Raw genomic sequence first — 21,132 nt, forward strand, 5'->3', positions numbered from 1 at the left:
TCAGAGGTTGCCATAAAGCCATTATGGTGATAACCGGGAGGGCACATTGTATACATTTTGTATATATATATATATATATATATATATATATATATATATATATATATATATATATATATATATATATATATATATATATATATATATATATATATATCATTGACAAATCAAATAACCGCAAAGAATTCAGTTGTCATTCTGGAGTAGCTCTGAGACATTGCAGATATACTGTCTTTATTGACTAGTTGAGCATTTGACACTTCGACATGTTTTTGAGAATACAATTATAAACTGTATTGTACAAATGCTAACAAAACAATAGTGAGGGTAAATGCAGTAAAAGTTATCAACAACTGTGCTATGCAATGCTAGCGGAGTATAAATAGTTGCCTTCTGTAAGTTAAACTTGAAGTGGTTTATGCTGTTTGTACTATGTGAAGACCAAGTTGTAAATCCGGGGTTGAAAAGCAGATGTAAAAATATACAAAACGGTCAGCGGTCAAACTGTACACTATACATTCGCAGCATATATCTTATTGAAAGTAAAACATCATCACATATTCTACAATTCTGCTGAGCTGGTCGTTCATATCGCCGATTAGATGTTCAATATAGCGGTGCGCTTCAGTATAGGTGGAAGACAAGTGTTTAGCTCAACAAAGTTTCCTCGCACGCTTTGCCTCGCCTGTCGAGATGTAGTTTTGTAGTTGAAGCAACTGTATGGACGGAATGTTTTCATCAGCTATGAACGATTCAGCAGTCCATCCATCAAAATCTTTTGAATTGAAGTCTGCTAAGGTGTTAATATGCCTGCCCGGGAATATTCGGGTCTTTGCCGTAAGTGCCCGGTGGAGGCGCTGCACTGTAAGGCGGTGCCTGGTATGTTTCCGTTCCATAAGGGGGTGCTTGTCCCGGATGTGGTGCCTGCGAATATTGTGGTCTGAAACCAAGACAACATTATACCAAAGATATCACTGTATCCATCTTTGGTGGAGATATGATGAATATGACAAGAGGTATTTAATGATGTTAGCATGGTCAACTTTAACGTCTAAGAACAGTCAAGTCGGTATTGACAATAAGGCTGCATTCACAAATACTGGTGAAGGGGTGGAGGAAATCGGGGGGGGGGGGATTTGAAAATGTTGGGGGTAGCAGAGGGGGACTTGGAGATTCTGCCCTAGTGTAAGGGGGTCTTGGTCTGAAAATATTTTGGTTCGTTATTGTTTTACATTTTCAGATTCCATAGTTTGGTAGCCAATGACAAACGAATAACATTTTAATGTCATCAAACGGTTCTAATGTTAGTAATAATTAAAGAAAATATGAAACAATTTTATCGATTTTCATGAGTCAGACTTTGATTTTGAAAAATACTAAAATAATATAAATGCAACTGAATTTTCATAAGCAAAACAACAAGGAAACATTGAACAGAAGCTAAAACTGTTGATAACGTGTTCCAGTATTTCTATGCTATGTATAAAATACAGTTTTTTTGAAAAAAACCTGATTTGAGCTCAAAAAAATTCAGTGCGACTAATATCTTAAGCTTACGCTTAGCATCACAGTATTACTAGCAAAGACTCAGTGATTTGATATCACCTCTTTGAAGTTGTGAACTTTTGAACATCGCTTTGATATTGTCTGAATGATTTTCATACACAAGTCGAGCTGTTAGATATTTCGAGATACACATATATAACAAATCTTGCCTATCAATCAAATAGGTCTTACCCTGGTTGTGGACCCCCTGGTCCTAGTCCAGGTGGGAAGTCTGCCGGATTGCTTGAGGGGTACTGGCCATAGGCTGGTGGCGGCTGACCGTACTGGTTGAACGTTGTTCCTGTCGTGGTCACGACTGTGGGTCCACCGGCTACGCCTGGTTGCTGTGCTGTATGTATCGTGGTGATTCGGTTTCTTGCCCTGTATTTCAAAGATGCTCCAAGAACAACGGCACCGATTCCGGCCATGACGCACAGTGCACCGTAGTAGAACCAACTCGACAGGAAGGCTATCATAAATATACCGCCAGCAGCGAGCATAATGCCGATTATAATTAAAGCAATCCCTCTCTGTTGGTATGCCGCGTTCTCATCCATTGTTTATCAGTCGTTATGATCTGAAACCAGAGTATAAAAAATAAGATTGAAATCAGAACATTCTCTGGTGTTTAAAAATGACGGGAAACTGGTGTTTAAAAATGACGGGAAACAGGTCTGCAAAGTCACCTTTGCTTTTTAGTTTGTACAGGTTCATCTTTCGACTCAGTGCTCTGCACTCTCCAGACTACTTATAGATATACCTGCGAATTAAATTTTTACGGAATAATACAAATTATTTAGTTGAAACCGCGAGCACCGGTGACATTTATTGAATTTAGTGAGTCTTATCTACACTGGCACTTCGGTATGGAACAATATTCCTGAAGACATAAAAGATATTTCCGAGAGACACAGACTTAAAACACGATTGAAAAATTACATGTTAGATTTGTAGTTTTGCCGTTTGGGGCTGTAATTTTCAGCTATTTCTCATCGTGTAATGTCATTTTTTGTGATATCATGGAGTAGTCGCCATTTCATATACTGACTGTAAATTAATATATTTCTGAGTATGAGGCTGAACTCGATTAGTGCTTATAGCAACTATTTTTCAGTCTTTTTCTCACTTGAAATTTTGTATGATAATGGCAGTGTATCCTTCGCCATAATTTGTATTCAGCTGACATAAAAATAAATTATTATTATTATTATTATTATTATTATTATTATTATTATTATTATTATTATTATTATTACAAGTTTAGGGGCTATAAGTATTATATAGAAATAACAGTTCATTGAAGCTGTGTTGGAATTCTGAAAAAGAGGTGTTGTTTATTTTAATTTTTTCAATGGGGTGACTTCCAATTGTTGTACGTGCAGCGCAGAATTATGCGTCATACTGTTCGGAGAGAGGGGGATATCATTAACCTAAGGGGTAATGCTTGTCGGAAAAGTGACATTAAGCAGTTTAAGCGATACCAGCAGGCCTAGACTTTTTTACTTTTGTGCGAACTTTATGGATACACGTTCAATCAGTTCAATTTAATTTTGTTTTTAGTTTTCATCCATCTAAACTCACGACAATGAAAAAGATTTCCACATAACTCTCTCTCTCTCTCTCTCTCTCTCTCTCTCTCTCTCTCTCTTTTCTCTCTCTCTCTCTCTCTCTCTCTCTCTCTCTCTCTGTGCAGTGAAATTTCTTTTCTGCGACCACCAAACCTCGTAAGCGTCATATTGGCATTGCAGAATAAACATTTTTTTGCATCTCCCTTGTTTCGCCCTGCCAGAGTAGTCTAGGCAGAGATCCTGCGATTTGCGTTCTTCACTGTTGGAACACGCGCAATTCACGCGCACGCCCTTCAGAGAGCATGCGCAATTGAGTCTTTGTGCGCGTGTCAGTAATGCTCGTGCTATCGTGTCGTTGAACAGTTGAATATTGACAGAAACTGGAATTACTGCAGAGAATACTTTTCAGGATATCACATGTGAGTGTTAAGGTACCAAGTAGGACGTTTATGAAAACCCTTTCAGAAAATTTACGCCGCCTGTGGCCATTGGTGGAGTATAAGCTTATAAGCTTACGCAACTGCAGCATGTTTCTATTGTACATATTGCCGGAACATGTGTGATGGAATTTTGTGTTTCACGTCGTTCAATCATTCAGATAGAAATGCCGCCCTTCTCCAAACTTCGAAAAAACAGGGTGACAGACTTTGGAATGCTAACTCTTGTATACAATGACGTAATTTAATGAGAAGCCGTATTCGAGCACGGCTACAGTTTTGGATTCGAGAACTCTCATCATGGCGGATTCACTGAAACAGTCAGTTATACTCTCAACAATCCAGAGGGTGAGTCGAACATTTTCCTATGTCCATGTAGCACTTGTGCAAAAATAAGCGAATCCACAGGCCTTTGGCGAATCAATAAATGCGTTTTTCACCAAGCTGAAAGGTGGAAAGATTAATTATTTTGTCGCATGTCAATAGTTTGCAGTATTAAACGTGAAACATTTATCTTGTAATATTTCCCCTTGTCTTGGCCTGCTGGATTTTAAAAAAAGTGTTTAAAGGTATACAGACACCATGTTCAAATTTAGCCGTTGCTACCATGGAAAGGGATCTAGCTAATCATAGAGTTTATGGGGTCACGCCAGGTCACACTAAAATAATGCACCACTACATGGTCATAATTTTACTATAGTTAAACAATCAGAAATAATTTTTCTTCATTATTCTTCCTGGAATGAGGCAAAGAAATCATTAATTGTAAATCCATAAAATAAATAAGTACCAGTGAATCAAGTGTTAAAAAAACTGCGCTACTGTTACTGCTTGTGATAAATAATGGTACATTGGGTGATAAGGGGAATCGGGTTCATAAAATTAATTTGAGATACTAGTAGAATTAATTTTAGCACATAAAATTAATTTGAGGGCATAAACTTGATTCGATGAAAGCATAATAAGTTTGTAATATACTAAATAACACTTATTTGAGATGACTGCATGAAACAAAATTAAAAATGCTTGAAAAATTATTACTGGTCTATATAAAATTAATTCTAACACACTAAAATTAACGGAAAACATAATTTTGACCACAATGGCCCCAATATACATTATCTTTATTATTATACACCTGCGTCTGCAATCTATGGAGTTTTCTTCGTACAGTAAATTTTGGTATCAGAGGACGCAGAGTCCAATAACTTTGACGTGGAGTACAATAACTTTTGGTGTTATTGGACGCTATTTGACCTTTGACCTCAAAACACCATTACGTCAATGCGGGGAAATACTTCTAAACATTCGCTACTTCACAACGTTAGTAGTGGTGAATCAAAAGCTTGTGAATTCGGGTGAAATTATGCTGCCGACCTACAATTTCAAACACGTACACTGCGCTGCGCGGGTTTGAAATTTCGTTCTTTGCACTTAGCGTTCTCAGTTTGCTCGCGATCGCTCAGTGCAGTGCGGGACAGGCATCCCCCAAAAAGCTTTGATTTTGATGTTTTCGAGGTAAAATTGGATTGAAAAAGGTGTATAATAATGAGATTATTCCCAAAATACCGGGATTTATGTCCGAATACATTTTTAATAGGAATTAGGGAAAAAGTAACATTTTCAATGCCAAAATAGTTACCATGGCAACTTGAAAGATTAAAATAAGTCTGTTTTTTGTGTTCTCTGACCCAAACTCCCCCACTAGATAATTTTCATATCAATCAAAGTAATTTTTCATGGGATATTAGAAAAACTGAAATTTTCAACCCCTAAAATGGTTACCATGGAAACATGGGGCAGTGAAATCGATATTATATTTGGTCTTTTCGACCAAAAATACCCTTTCGGTGAACATTTCACGGAAATTGAACCTATTATTATTCGCATTATTATTTCTATATAATACTTATATTAATTATTACGCGCTACCTTCGCTGTCTTTTAAAAGTTGGGATCCGAAACTTAATGGTTTTACAAGGCAAGCCATTAGTCTCGCATGCCAGACCTCGAAACCTGCGTGCGGCGCGAGCGGCGAAGCCGCGAGCAGCGAGTAACCGCAGGTTACGAGGTCTGGCTAGAACCGACGTGCTATATATACTGTCCAATAGAATGCTTCGAAAATCGGCTGGATGAAAGAGTACATCTGTTGTTTATTCATGAATGTAGGTGGAGCGTCTAAAAATAGCCTTTTGAATTTGACTGAATGATTGTGTCATTCATCCAGAAATGTTTCATTCGAAGTAAACTGCCTTACGCGTATTACGTTGACCTCAGACAGTACGGCTTCATGAAATCACGGTTACGCTATCCCCAGTAGCCATGATGAAAAAAATCTGCAAAAATGATCTATGCCGTCGAAGAAAGTGGTGATGGACAGCCTGAAACCGAAGCAGGAGGTAGCCATGACAGATTACTGAGATTATCTGGACGGATACGACGTTTCCGTGGATTTGCCGACAAGATATGGCCAATCTCTAATTTTAAGATTGCTCCGGCCTTGCTTCAATGCTTGCGATTGCATTTTGTTGATCGTCGACATCCTCTATGGAGTTTGCTTTTTCGTTTTGCTCCGCTCAAACGAAGCTCAGATTTTGGCCCCATTCAACTGCCGATGAGCTGGTGGTAAAGGGCCTCACAAATAAAATAAATTCTCGCCGTAGATTTTCGCTTGAGTGTTTTTTCGGCACAGATATGTGAAACGTGGTGGACAAGTACAGTGAAAATGCGTTATGGCCGTCTGTACGCGGTGGTCCAAAGTTATACTTTTATTAGCATAGGAAAGACAGCCCACTTTTGACGTCATCACATTCCTGAGCAGTTGGTTCTTGCCAGACCTCGTAACCTGCGGTTACTCGCTGCTCGCGGCTTCGCCGCTCGCGTTGCATGCAGGTTCGAGGTCTGGCATGCGAGACTAGGCAAGCATGGCCAGGACGGTAGATCTTCAGTTCAAGCATGCAAGCCATTCTCTGTTCACGTGATTTATTCAAGTGAGGCAGACTTGTGCGAACTTCTTCTCAATATACAAAGCTGCATTGAGGACAATGGCTACCATGGTTCAGTGTATACAAAGATAGCATATTTCTAAAGGGTAGTTTTCAAGGCGTACAAATCTTGCACTCTACAAAACTTGCTGCCTATGACGCACAAAGGAACCATTCACCAATTCACACTCGTATGTAAGTAATTGTGAACTACGAAACATGTCCCACATTAGTAAGTGAACAGATGGAAGGGATACAGATGATGGGGTTGGTATTCTCGGCGGTCAGAACAAAAAAGGAAAGCAATGCACGATATTCATTATGATTGCCTGATCCACAGTACAGGGAAGAACTGTCCGACGATGAAGACTTCCATTAAATCTTTCCTTCACAAAACGGCTCCCTGTCTCATAGAAATTGCGTCTTACGTGCCATTGATTTACACCCTTCATTTTCTGACAAAAATGTAAGTAAACTTTCCATTTTGTTCTTCATCAACTTAAAAACACAAATGTGTTTGATGCGAAAAAAATATGTTTGAGTGTGGCTACGTTGAGGGCACTGAACGACAATAGGTGATGACAGACCTGCTTCGTCATTTCTTTCGAAGATTTCGAATTTTTAAAACCTATAGTTACTCTAGGGCTTCCATCAAAAAGGATAAAAATCCGAATTAAAGCGGGAATCTTGAGAGGGAATCTCTACTTTCATTATCGTGTTACATTACATCAAATTAAGTATTCACCTCTCAAAACAGCATTGTGTGACTTTCTGGACACCAGGCACGATTGTTGCCCATTGTACGCAATGTATTAAATTTGAACCTGTTTTTTGCAGCACTGACGGAACTATTATCTTGATTTTCTTTATTAGCAGATATTCGGACTCTCAAACTTTTACAATTCTTTTCTGATCTACCACTTGTGGGGTTCATTTTAAAGCTCTTGGAGTAGGAAAATTTTCACCATCTTAATTTTTCGAAAATCGAAAATTTTATTTTTCCCCATAAAGTAAATAAATACAGGGATGGCGGCCATTTTGAATTTCAAGTATCGGTATGTGTTAGGTAATTTGTTCCTCTTAGTGTCAAAATTTGCACGGTCACTGATTTTTATTCTTGATTTGGTAAGATCATGGTTGAGGGATTAACTTAGGAAACTTGGAGCAAAAGTTTAAGTCTTTCACATTTGAGGCGCATACTACCTTAGATAAAACACACGCTGACCTGTACGTCATCAGAAAGGATGACAGTTATATTTTATGTAAGTGTGTTGTTTATGTCGGCCTTTAAATGTCAGATTAATCATCAAAAATCTCCTGGGAAATTCCCTGACATTGACAGATTAAAACTATAATAGTACGTTACAAATTGTAATGTAGGTAGTTTAATTTCTCGGCTTATCACGTGACCCAATGCGGGAAAAGTGTGGAGACATGTTACTTCTCTAAATAGGCTTATAACCCGGTGTTGCCACGGGGTCTCGCGAGCAATATTCGTCTATAGAAATTATGAATGTGATCAATAAATGTCTTGTATTAAACTCTTTTCATTATACAAGCCTTACCTGTGTCTAGTGTATGCCTATTACTTTACCCTAGCTATCTGTGTATAGTATTTCAGAGAAAACAGTCCATATCTGTTAATTGCCCTCACTAATCCCCTTCATTAATTTGTTCTGCCGATCACCAATGTGGGGGCTTATCGCCATGACCAAATACCTTGTTAGCAGCTCACTACTACCTTATGAGCTGCTAACGAGGTATTTGGTCAGCGCGATAAGCCCCCGCATCGGTGATCGGCAGAACAAATTAATGAAGGGGATTAGGGAGGGCAATTAACAGATATAGACTGTTTTCTTTGAAATACTATACAGAAATAGCTAGGGTAAAGTAAGATATTCGAATCGATTTGTGCGGAAATCGACATTTTGACAGTAAGCTGAAATAAATTCAAGCGGAGATCGATGCTAACCCAAATCACATTACGTAGAAAGGTCATTTATTAAAAATTACAAATCTATAACATCACGAATCTAACATCATTAGAATTTGAATGGTCAGGCTATACAGAATAATGAAAATTCATAAAAATGCCATTACCATATGTTGTCAATTTCACTTCCCACTTAAGCGTCATTATCCTTGATTCGGCGTACACTCTTTTGGATGTACTTGATTAAAATTAAAGCTAAGTGCGAACGATTGCTCTCAAAGTAAGGTTCTGCAATGAGAGCGAATCTTCTATTATGTGAACTTTAATCTATATGCGTATAGTTGTACGTAACCGATAGCCTGTAAGGTTATTTGTGTTTATTGGTATAGGGGTAATTCACTTGCTGTTGGAGGGGGTTTCAACAATCAATTTTTTACTCAAAATTCCTCGATCCTTCCCGCTATGTGTGAAATTGGTCATATTTTCGAACGAAAGAAGTACGGCGTCTTCAGGATATGATTTCAGTTACAGCCTGCAGAAAAGAGTTAGGGAATGTGTTTCAATGAAAGCAGAATATCAGAAACAGGATGATGTTAGAAACAGGATGCATTTACACTGTTCATTGGTCACGTAAAAAAACCTACAACGCATGACGCAGGTGAAAAGAGAAACACTATGACGTTGACATTCTTTTCGCAATTAGAGGTCATAGGTCAGTTCTTGGACAAAGCCTTAGCGAGAGGTAAATTTCACTTGTGTGATTATACCATAGCGTATACTTTGCAGTCTGAATGCTGGGGGTGTAATTTGAACAGCGCCCTCAGAAAAATAGCCTCGTTTTCATTTCAAAACAAAGGTCGCAGTAGTACGCAGGGGTCACACAAGCATGGGTCGCCTAAACATGCCTATATTCACGCTATACCGCGGACCTGAGTGAATGTTATAGGTAATATGTGTTTTTTAGGAATTTGTTTCTGATATAAACAGTTTGTCATGTAAAAATAAACCTACCTTCAAAAGATTGTCGATGTGTATACTGAGTAGTTTCTGTGCATAACACGATTTGGGTCTGTCTATGAAGGAGAAACGGGGCTAGTAAATGGTCTTCCGGGTCTTGAACACCGATCAAATTTCAGCAGTGTCTTTTTCAGTAACAATTGATTGTGTATACCAATTTTTAACTTCACAGAGCTATTTTACTGGAAATGGTACACTTTTCAATAGACCCTTGGCGAAACTTTGTCTAAAAATTGGAGATTTCATAAGCACACCAAAGGTGTGTGAAATGGAATCATAATTCCATGAACAAAACCGAGTTAAGATATAACCAATGCATTTCCCCAGAAATGACAAGCGCCCTCAACGTTCAGCCATTTAAAGCAAACAACTGCACATGCTCAGAAGCATTCATCCTTCGACAAAATGATGCACGATTAAACCAAGTCAGTTACATTTCCGGTTTTTTTTTGTTTTTTTTTAATTTACCAACTTTTACTTTTGTCAACTACATCAGATACAAACTTTTCAAACAGTATCTCATAACAAATGACAATAACACAGTATAACAATCTCAACAATAACTGCGCAACATCAATATGATTGTCTGTTCTGTCTAAATGGTGTAGCATCTTGTGAATGCCAAACACAACTTCAGCCTCCATACCACTGTTAAGTCAGGGTCTGCAAGAGAATTATATGAAACAACTATGGTCACTCATAGATTCCACCAGCAAAACCCCTCATGGGAGGGAAAGGGTGGGAAATTATATCTTAACTCGGTTTTGTTCATGGAATTATGATTCCATTTCACACACCTTTGGTGTGCTTATGAAATCTCCAATTCCATCTCACAAAACCTCGTTAAGATATAACCAATGCATGTTCAAAGCTAATTTGCTTGTTGCAAAACACCTTCCACAAAGCCTGGTGTAGGCTTGTTGGAATTGTGTTGTTTAACTTCCCTTAAGTAGAACCTTCTGAAAGTAGATGGCTTAGACCAATTGGCTCTGGACAAGATATCATCCAGTGATACACCTTGGCTTTTGGCCTTTGATGTTGTCGCTGATCTTGTGGAATGGGCTTTGAAAATACCTGTATCAAGGCCTGCAAAGTTCATGACTGCTTTCAACCACCTAGCTAGTGTGCTCCTTGATACTGGCCTATGTGGTCTGGTGTAACTAATAAACAATTGGTTTCTGTCTACTCCATCAGGCATCACACGCCACTCCTTTGTCTTGTCTAAATATACTCTCAGACAGGTAAGAACACACAAAGACTTGTTGTGGGGATACTTACTAAATGAAAGAGATCCTAGAGGACCACCTGACCCTCTTGCCAATTTTGAGAAGGTGGTTTTCGATGATTTAGTCAATTTTGTTAAATTGAATGTAACCTTGTCCCCAGAGTCAATCATACTATCTACCCGTAGGCACTGTAGTTCAGACTGTCTGCCAGCACTGGTTAGGGCCATCAGCATACACAACTTTGCTGATAAATCTTTCATACTTAGGGCTGAATTTACACCCATACCTTTCAAATAGGAAAGAACAGGGTTTACATCCCAAGTTTCCTTGTACCTTGGTTGTGGAGGTCTACTATTAAACACTGCCTGTAACAACATTTTTACCCTTGGGTGTTGTCCCACTCTGAAACCATCAATGGTTGGATGGAATGCTGATATAGTTGATCTGTAAGTATTAATTGTTCTATACTCATAGCCTTCATTGTACAGAGTTGTGAGGAAATTCAAGATATCGCCCAAAGTGGTCTGAAATGGATTAATTTGTTGTTCACCACACCAACTACTCCATTTTCTCCAGGAGGAGTTATAAGAGCTTGCTGTTCCGTCGCGCCATGCGTGTGACATAAGTTCGGCAGTTTCTTTTGAAACTCCATCTGCAACAAGTGATTTCCTGAAACCCTCCAGGCCGCTAACTGTAAGGAGCCTGTTTCCAGGAGAGGATGGACTTGTTGGAGTGGTGAGATGAGGAGTCCCTTGAATGTTGGTAGGAGAATGGGGAAGTCTATTGACATTTCCATGATCAAGGGGAACCAAGGTTGAGTGTGCCATGTTGGGGTTATCATGACGATTGTGCTCTGCTCTTTCCGAATTTTGGATAGGCATCTCGCTATTAGAGTGAATGGTGGGAAGGCATATCCCTTCATGTGCCCCCAACTGATCTGTAGCGCATCTGTGGCCATTGCTCCCGGATCTGGTCTCGCCATGATATGTATTTCTCGAGCTGATGATTTATTCTGGATGCAAATAGATCCACTTCCAGGTTTCCCATTTGTTTGTTTATCAATTTGAAAATCTGTGGATCCAGTTGCCAGTCGCTGGAATCTGTTACATGACGAGATTCCCAGTCTGCTATGACATTGTTCACCCCTGGGAGATATTCTGCCGTTAAGTAAATTTTGTGAGCCAGGCTGTACTGCCACATTTCCTTTGACAAATTGACCAGTGTGGGAGACTTTGTACCCCCATTCTTATCACATGGGCCACAGCTGCTCGATTGTCCATTTTTAGGTGTACATGAATATTCGTTTTCCCTTTCGTGAATGTTTTATAGCAAGAAACGCTGCTGTCAATTCCAATGCATTTATGTGCATGGATTTCTCTGCTGAAGACCATGCTCCCCCTGTTCTCTTTCCCTGGCATGTTGCTCCCCAACCCATCAGTGAGGCATCCGATTCTATTGTCATGTCCGGAAAGGGAGTGATCAGTGTTTTGCCATTGTTGTCTCTTAGATGTTCGATCCACCACTGTAATTCCTCCTTGCAACCTGAGGTCAGTGTCATTTTGCTTCGTACGAGTTTTGGTTTATCAGGGCTTTTTTTTTGCCATTTGGAGAAATCTGCACTGAAGGGGAGCAGGGACTACTGCTGCCATTGATGCAGTCATCTTGCCAATCAAACTGGCTAACTCTCTGACTGATACAGTCTGTTTGTGAATTACTTTGGCAGAGTGATTCATAATTTGGTTCATTTTCCCCTGCGGGAGTGACATGATCATTGAAACTGAATCTATTTGGAAACCCAAGAACTCCAGTTGTCGAGTTGGAACCAGTTGGGATTTCTTCCAATTTATTATGAACCCCAGGTTTTGAAGGAGAAATATCAGGGTGTCTCTGTCTTTTTCTAGGTGTTCTTTTGACTGGTTCAATAGGAGGATATCGTCCAGATATATTATCAATCTCAAACCCAACCGACGCAATGTTGCAATTACTGGTTTCATCAGTTTCGTAAACACTCTTGGAGCTGATGCCAAGCCGAATGGGAGACAAGTGAATTGGAAGAATTTTCCTCCCCAAATGAACTTTAGGTATTTTCTTTGGCTTTCTGCTATTGGAATACGAAAGTATGCGTCTTTCAAATCGATTTTGCACATCCAGTCCCCTTCTTTGAGGAGATCTTTTAGCATGTACAAACCTTCCATTTTGAAATGGTGATAGACGACATAACTGTTCAGACGTTTCAGATTGATTACTGGGCGATTCCCGCCGTCTTTTTTTGGAACAAGAAAAATATGACTTATGAAGTCTCCGCTTTCCTGGCCTGTTGGCTCGATTGCCTGTTTTTCCAGCATGTCTACTATCTCTTTGTCTATGCTGACACACTCCGCTTTTGAGAATGTTGGTGCTCTTGGAGTGCGAGTTTGAATTGGTAGTGAAGAAAACTCTATTCGATGTCCCTTGACTGTTGAAATAATTTGAGGATCTTTTGTTATTTTTTGCCAGTTTTCGACAAACTCTTTCAACCGGCCTGCCAGAGGTAGACCTTTTTGGGTCTTTACTGACAAATGCAACTTTTTTATTACTGGATGTACATTGCTTTCTAGTGGTATCTGAGACGCTGATTCTGTTTTTGTTACTGATGTTGACATGCTTTTGGCTTCGAGACAACTGACCAGTGAGGAGGAATTGTCTATGAATGCCATACCTGTTCTTTCTTGGTTGGTTTGGGCCTTGCTTCCTATTGGAGCTGAAGGTAATACGGCCCCCGAAGTGTTGCCCACCTCTTGGGGGCCCCTGTCGAAAGGGTTGTGTATTTATCTGGAAGAACCTTCTCTTCTTTTGAGGGTTGGTATATCTGTTTGTGTTTCCCAACTCATTAGCTAGCTCTCTGGCTCTCTTTTTTGACTTGGCAATTTTGGTGATCACTTTTTCAAACTTCTCGCCAAATAAATGAGTTCCTGGTTTTTGCAGGATATCTTCATGCTTTGCCAGAATTGACTTTGTACGTTTAGGGTCTTTTGTGAGTTTAGTAAGGACTGATACTCGACGCTGGTAGTTCAGTGAGACATTGGCTTGTCCTACCAAGAGTACACTTTGATCTAGCAATGTCAAAGTTTCATCTAAGTCTAGGCTAGGAGAAGCCTCTGCAGACTTTACCTCATGCAAGTTGTTCCATATGCGGGCCAAAGGGCCCATAGCATTTAGTAGTTTTTGCTGTACTTGAGATAGAGCCCTATCAATACCCTTTTCAATGCTAGCGCCCCTAGCTTGATATAGATGGTCTATGTAACTATCAACTTTTGGCGCACTGAGTGATTTGCTAGATGGTACAGGGTGTGGTTTCAGTACATTTTTTTGTAAAGTTTTATCCTTGATATACTTAGTGAAATGTTTGTCCACATAAGACTGTAGGTCTGTTGGCAAATTCCATTTGGAATCATCAGACTCTGGATCAAACATGCTGTAAGCCCCTTTCGTTTCGATTGGGGATCGGTCGCCGAAATCTTGGCGGGTTTTCTTTGTTCTGTCAAAATGGCGTCTGCTTCTGACGTCACGGTCAGTATCAGTGTGGTCTGAGCCACTATCAGAGTTAGAGGAGCTAGACGATGCACTTTTGTCAGATTTCGTCGACGAATCCGACGAGCTTAACTCTCCATCAGTGTTTGAGTCACTATCACTCTCGTTTCCCATCGAGTGCTTTCCCTTGCCATCCCGTTTTTGAGATCTGATGTCAAACCCCGACTCATTACCTTGGCTGATTGTAATGGTGTCGTCTCTGTCATCTCTGCTCAGGTTATCCTGAGCTCGAGGTTCATTCACTGCGTTTGAGCCGTCGGTGGACTCATGTACGCCAGTATCCTTCGAGTTAGGCATCGGATGGCAATTTTTTGTAGCTGAAAATTGTGGATTTTGATTAGCTACTCAATGTTAGCTGTCGTTTTGAGGGCAGCCATTTTGGAGAAGGATGAATGCTTCTGAGCATGTGCAGTTGTTTGCTTTAAATGGCTGAACGTTGAGGGCGCTTGTCATTTCTGGGGAAATGCATTGGTTATATCTTAACGAGGTTTTGTGAGATGGAATTACACCTATGAATGCCGTTTTCTAGTACTTGTTACAGTGGGCATTATACATTCACCACAGATTAGATGGCCTCTACAAACGAGAATAATTTTATGTTAACTACAACTACAGTTCTTTAGTATATTTTTTTCTCAGAATTTTAGAATTTATAAATTGTTTTATGTATCTTGAAGTCTGTTTCTATATATAGGAAAATGAGAGCAACTTTACACATCGTTTTCTACCTTTGATAGTGATGCGGTATATTGATTCGATCAATGTGGTTTAATGATATGGAGAAACATGGCGAGACACCGTTGAATCGATAGTGCTTTGACCCTGGTCATGTGATCTGGGTCCCCGGGAAAGAACCGGTTATGTGTTGGAGCTATTTATCCCACATGTTATTTGATAGTAGCGATTGTTCATCAACTAGAGATGCTAGTATGGGTATGTTGTGGTCTGAACTTTGAGTGGTTTGTTGGTCAGACCGTTCGTGTTTATTTTATCCTCGTGCTTGATTTGTGCCTGAACGAGGATGTCTCTTAAGTTTTTATTCCTTTTGTATGCTATGATAGGTTTTTCTGGAAAAACTTTGACCAGTGTTTGATCGGCTTCTATTATTTTCCAATTTTTTGTTAGACATTGTTTGATTTGCCTGGTTTGATGAATGGACTGAAGGTCGTTGTGTAAACCAGTTTTGTTCTTATGTCATATTCCTCTTATCTTTATCGGTGAGGTATCGTCGATGGTTGGTGAGATTAACATGTTTCTTTATACGAGATATATCTTTTTTTTTCTATAATCTTGTTGTTGAAGTTTGCGTGTGAGAAAGTTGACCTTTTCAATGAAGTCCATGTCGTTGTTGCATGTGCAAGCATATCGAGAAGTTCACCTTTAATGAAGGCTTTGAAAGTGCCGCTCGGGTGACACGAATTTCTCAATAAATATTGGAACGTGTCGGTTGGTTTTGTGTTGGTTAAATTAAAAAGAAAATTAATAAGTTCTGAATTCAATATACTGCAAAGACAACAGCTTTATTCTAAATAAACCTGAAGTTTGAGCAATACTTAAGCCTCAGAGACTTGACTGCAACAAACTTAGATAAATCAGACACGAAAATTACGTCATAAAAGTTAAAAGTGAACAACCATGAGGTCACATGCACAAGTTTTTCTATGGGAAGCCCCGGCTGGAAGCTTCGAAGCCATCCTCGGACTGTGATGACCCTGAAAAAAAAAAGAGGAAAATAATTAAAAACAACTGTGACACGAATTTTACGTATTACAACCTAAAAGTGTCACTTGATGATAGTTTCCCCCAAAACAGTAACATTTGACCTAAAAATACGCACATTTTGGGGATTTATTTCACTATGAGCGTATGCGAGTACACAGTGTACGTGTAAACGTACAGTACACTAATGTTGATTTGGCGCCATATTGGATTTTAGCGGCAAAACACAGCGGCGAACTTTGCCGCCCAACATCAAATTCCTGGCATGAACAGACAAAATTCTGCGGTAAAAAGCTAATTTATAGTATAATTCCACGAACTATGCTTGATTTTGGGCCATAATTTCATGCTACCGTAGTTGGTACAGCAACACAAGTCCGCGCTCGACATATAACATCGTACTATGAAAAATCGCTGAAATCGCAAAATTCACTTTAATTTTGCAAACAGAGCCCCGAAAAGTCACTTACCTTCTCAGAAAATCCAATTGAAGAGATGAAGTTGGTCTCCAATGATAATTATCGGCGAAAAATGAGGATTTGGGAGCGACTGAAAAAGTGTGTTAGCAAGCCAACGGTCACAGTGTAGACTGAGTTGCTGAGTGCCGTTCGAAAGGAAATGGCATTTGCATATGCAAATTGCACCCCTAGCGTTCATACTGTATACTTTGGCGTATCGCACAAATACAATGCAAAGTTTTGTTCGGGCAAAAACTGAAAGGAGACGCGCCTATCAGGATATAAGATGCGCTGTGGAATGGTGAAAATCTGACTTGTGAACAATTCACTGAAAAATATCGACGTTTACTCAAACTTCCATTTTTAGTGTAAGAACATGGGGACGGGAATGGCGTCTACAACCCTCGGTATTTAGAGTTTCTCATTTGGCTATCCCGATTTTTATGACGGATAGAAGTTATACTTAAATCATACTTTGACTTTTTTGATCGTATCTGATTCATTGCTAAGCAACAGCAGTGAATGAAGTCTTCCGAGACCATGGATATAGACAACAACAAGGCAACCCTGAAAGTGTTCGTAGTTACCCAAAGTTACATGCTGTCGAAGACCCTTACATGACAGCTAACAATAACTCTGTTATTGTTTGAGCCTGAGTTCAGAAAGCCTGACCGTCAAGATGATAGTTATCGGTACACTTTCTGAGTGTTCAAAATGTCTGGTGATTGTGAATTGTCCATTAGGCTTGACATCTGCATCGAAAACACTGCCGATCAGTGTAAAACACGTTCATTTCGTGGAGCTCCATTATATGTAACTTCTGGGGTATTTTCTGATACTTTCAACTCCTCACTGTATGTCTTGTTCAAATGCGAAAACCACATCGAAATGCTATCCTGGGGTAGAACTTACCAATACATCCTTGAATTATGTTTAAATTGTATGGGTGTGAACGTCCAAATTTGCTGTTGACGACTTAGAAGGCCATTAGCTGTAACTTTGATATTATTTTTTTTACTATTTTTTATGTAAACTACACTTTCTTACTCTATTCCGGTACATACCTGACATTCTGAGATACACAGTATTCAGCTTGTCATCTCAGCCTGTACATGTACAGACTGCATTGGTATATTGTTGGCGATTGAATTCAACTGTAAACAATGACGGTACATTTTACATATGTGAGACGACGCGGTGTTGACAAATTAAGTAGTGAGTGGTTTAACATGTTTTGGGAAGTATAACAAGAAGCTTTAGTTAACATTAAAAAAAATAGTGAAAAATTGCCAAAGGTTGCAAGAACTGTATTCTAGTCGATCAGGATTACAATTCAATTATCAAAAATAACCCTGTACACAATTTGATGTTTCTGCTAGGCTAATACTCAAGTCTTTCAACGTAAATTAGGGAGAACTGGAAGAAAATGCCTCTTGGAAAAAAGGAAATATAAATTATCTATTGACAATTATTGTCAATTTTAATAATGGAACAGAGCCAGAAACTTTGAAGGCTATTGTTTATCATTGTACGTGAACTCTGACAAAAATCTAGTATTGTGATTCTGACAGTCGGTGGATGACAAATTGCCTTCTATTCAATTAAGCACAGAGTAATGAAATCGAAAGAACACAATCAGGACTTTTATTACCTCGCCAAACGTACTCATGGTTCATGTATTTCCACTATGAGCTGATGAAATTAATGCGAGAGATTTTGCACTATAATTTAGGCACTGGATAAGACACCATATTGGTATACAAAATAGGGATTTACCGCGTCGGATGTCATGGCTATGGTCAAGTATATCAGCACCGTCCCTTCAAATTTCAAATGCTTTAGCAGTTGACAGTGTCGACGACTGGATAATACTGGGGGATCAGCTTCAATTTTTACGAGGTTCGATTATGTCATTCTACCCATCTTCAGTACACTTTCACCTCGAAATCTGTCCCTTCATCACGACCAGACGAGAAAAATGCTTCTAACGTGTGCTTTCTTAGCTTCAGGTCACAAGAATAACAGTCGTACAGGTAAAGGTGACAAACAGATCGGGGCAACATGGCGCTGATATCGCGGTGTAAGATTACCTGTAGCTAGAGAATGGCGTCCTTCCCACATACCTTGCTTTGACGTCAGATTTCGCAATTCACTATAAAAATAACGCCTGTCCTTCCACTGTTCCAAAACTACAGGATATAGTTCCAGTTTTATGGCCAAATTCTGAACTCCTAGCCACCTTGGTAGGGTCACGCGGTTCGGATATATAACCTAGGAACACCAGTACTCTCACGCTGTCCTTGAAAACTGCTTTTTCAAATGAGCGCACACACCCATTCACTGCGTCGCCGTAGTCATAGCAACGAAGAGGCTGAGTGACCTGATTACGATCTTGTCAAGCAAAATTCTGTATAGCTACTCTCTACTGGGTAGCATACGTCACGGAGCCAGCGATTGTATTCGAACAATGTCGGCAACGGTGCCTTCATTTATTAATGGGGAAGGAGACGGAGGAAATGCGGAGGGGTCAAATTGTACAATAGACAGTTTCAGGGAGGGGTCATACTTTGCATACAAATTCTATGGAATTATGGAAATTACGACGAAACTGCAAATATATATATATATATATATATATATATATATATATATATATATATATATATATATATATATATATATAATATGTATGTGCGTATTATATATATATATATATATATATATATATATATATATATATATCGAAGTATATAGATGTCCTCGTGGGAAATTACAGTCCTCGATGCTCAGCAGAGCGTTATAAATAAACAAATTACTTCTATCTGAGGATTGTATGATGCGTGAAACTTAAGTAATAGATTTCATTACTTTGTACTTGAAGTAATTTGTTTATATATATATATATATATATATATATATATATATATATATATATATACCATTATATATTGATATACAGGCACATATATATGTGTTTGTGTATACTTTTGTATGTATATATGTATGTATGTATGTATGTATGTATGTATGTATGTATGTATGTAGGTAGGTATGTAGGTAGGTAGGTAGGTAGGTAGGTAGGTAGGTAGGTAGGTAGGTAGGTAGGTAGGTAGGTATGTACTATGTAGGTATGTATGTATGTATGTATGTATGTATGTATGTATGTATGTATGTATGTATGTATGTATGTATGTATGTATGTATATATGTATGTATGTATGTATGTATGTATGTATGTATGTATGTATGTATGTATGTATGTAGACACCAGCAATAGCTAGTAGAGGCTGTGCATAAAAATGAAGTTAGTCACTCTGTATACCTCATTTTGAATATTAATGCATCTGAATAGAGTTGGATGATCGGAAGAGCATAAATATACAAGAAATTTGATTTTGAAATTAATCAAAAAATGTCAATTCAAAATACATGGGCGTGCACAACAAATATCATATTTGATTTTCATCTAAAAATATCGATTCCAATGGACGTAACGATATTGTGAAATTATTTCTCCATCTTGACTTTGTAATCTTTCTCAAAAAGGACTTCTTTGTTGAAAAAAATCATAAAAAAGGTGTAAACAAAACGAGCTTGGATCGATGCCCATCCTGAGAGTACCACCAACAGGTGTCACGTGGAAATTGTACACTGGTTTTTAAGGTGTCAAAAATAAGTTGGAAAGGCTAGAGCGTCAGTTATAAATTTCAACAAAATTATTAAAATATAAAAGTAGTCAACATTCTCTGTGGAATAAAAAAAACTAGACATTTGGGCACAAAGGCATTGCAGAGTTATAGCCTGTTAAAACTTCTGAAAAACTGACCAAATAAGAAGAAGTTGGGGAGTCCTTAGTGTATTAACTATGGTAGAGGTCCCCTAGCTTTTAATAAAATGTTTGAAAAGGGAAAGTCATTATTTGCTGTTTTTCAGGAAAGTTTGACAAGGCAGTGCTGGCATTCAGAGTGAGTGACTGCTATTGTAAATGCATTTCTAGATTCTTTGAGAGTCAAAGAGGTGTCAAAAGTGAGATTAACCAAAAAAACTGCTCTATGACGTCAAAAGAGGGGTGCAAATATGGCTTGTTTTCAACATTTTTGACAGAATAACAGTTTTCCTACATAAATTGTATACCAATTTAATCCAACTTTGAAATGAGATATGGACATGGAATTTTTACAGCCTATTAACAAGGTTACAGATAAGATTTGTACGGCACAATTTTCCTCTATTTGAAGTACTTTTTGAAAAATCACATTTTGAAATTTGAAAGAATTTTTAATAATTTTTTGATATATAAACCATGTAAAATCATAAAAACAAATTTTATTTACAAATCCTGCCGTACAAATCTTACAATAAATAGTGTCAACATATTTATAACTAATTTGGTAATATTAATACTATCCAATTATTATTAAATTCAAATATGTAAAAAAAATATGAAAAATTAAATTTTAATATTTACTGGTGTCATATTTCAAAATCACGGCTGCAAATATACAATTTTTATATTCTTTGGAGAAAGTATTAACTAAGGGAGTTCTCCTGAAATTTGAACTAAATATCTTGATTCTAACACTTGAAACTTGACATTAACTCTGAGAAAAGAATTGGTGCAAAAATAGCCTTTCCAACCACCTTAAGCTGTCAAAAATAATTTGAACACATACTG

General features: G+C 38.4%; 2 protein-coding genes across 2 annotated transcripts; both read right to left on the reverse strand.

The window, feature by feature from the left end:
* Nucleotides 1–140: 140 nt before the first annotated feature.
* Nucleotides 141–18,829, reverse strand: LOC139114529 (calcium-binding protein P-like). The gene is made up of 3 exons (XM_070676316.1): nucleotides 18,581–18,829; nucleotides 1,738–2,122; nucleotides 141–940 (listed from the first exon to the last, which is right to left on the reverse strand). The coding sequence occupies exons 2-3, from the start codon at nucleotides 2,100–2,102 to the stop codon at nucleotides 802–804; spliced, it is 504 nt and encodes a 167-aa protein (XP_070532417.1). The 5' UTR covers nucleotides 2,103–2,122; nucleotides 18,581–18,829; the 3' UTR covers nucleotides 141–801.
* Nucleotides 9,940–14,742, reverse strand: LOC139114528 (uncharacterized). Its single transcript, XM_070676315.1, has 2 exons — nucleotides 13,409–14,742; nucleotides 9,940–10,147 (listed from the first exon to the last, which is right to left on the reverse strand). Exons 1-2 carry the CDS (start codon nucleotides 14,575–14,577, stop codon nucleotides 10,141–10,143), a joined length of 1,176 nt encoding a protein of 391 aa, XP_070532416.1. The 5' UTR covers nucleotides 14,578–14,742; the 3' UTR covers nucleotides 9,940–10,140.
* Nucleotides 18,830–21,132: the final 2,303 nt, after the last annotated feature.

Source organism: Ptychodera flava, chromosome 16 (genome assembly GCF_041260155.1).
Source record: "Ptychodera flava strain L36383 chromosome 16, AS_Pfla_20210202, whole genome shotgun sequence".
NCBI classification, from domain to species: Eukaryota; Metazoa; Hemichordata; class Enteropneusta; family Ptychoderidae; genus Ptychodera; species Ptychodera flava.

Bases quoted from the DNA above. Each gene is read 5' to 3' on its own strand.
- LOC139114529 (XM_070676316.1), bottom strand. From the start codon at position 2,102: ATGGATGAGAACGCGGCATACCAACAGAGAGGGATTGCTTTAATTATA. The intron at 941-1,737 runs GTAAGACCTATT...TCTTGGTTTCAG, and splicing joins CCAGGGGGTCCACAACCAGG to ACCACAATATTCGCAGGCAC.
- LOC139114528 (XM_070676315.1), bottom strand. From the start codon at position 14,577: ATGCCTAACTCGAAGGATACTGGCGTACATGAGTCCACCGACGGCTCA.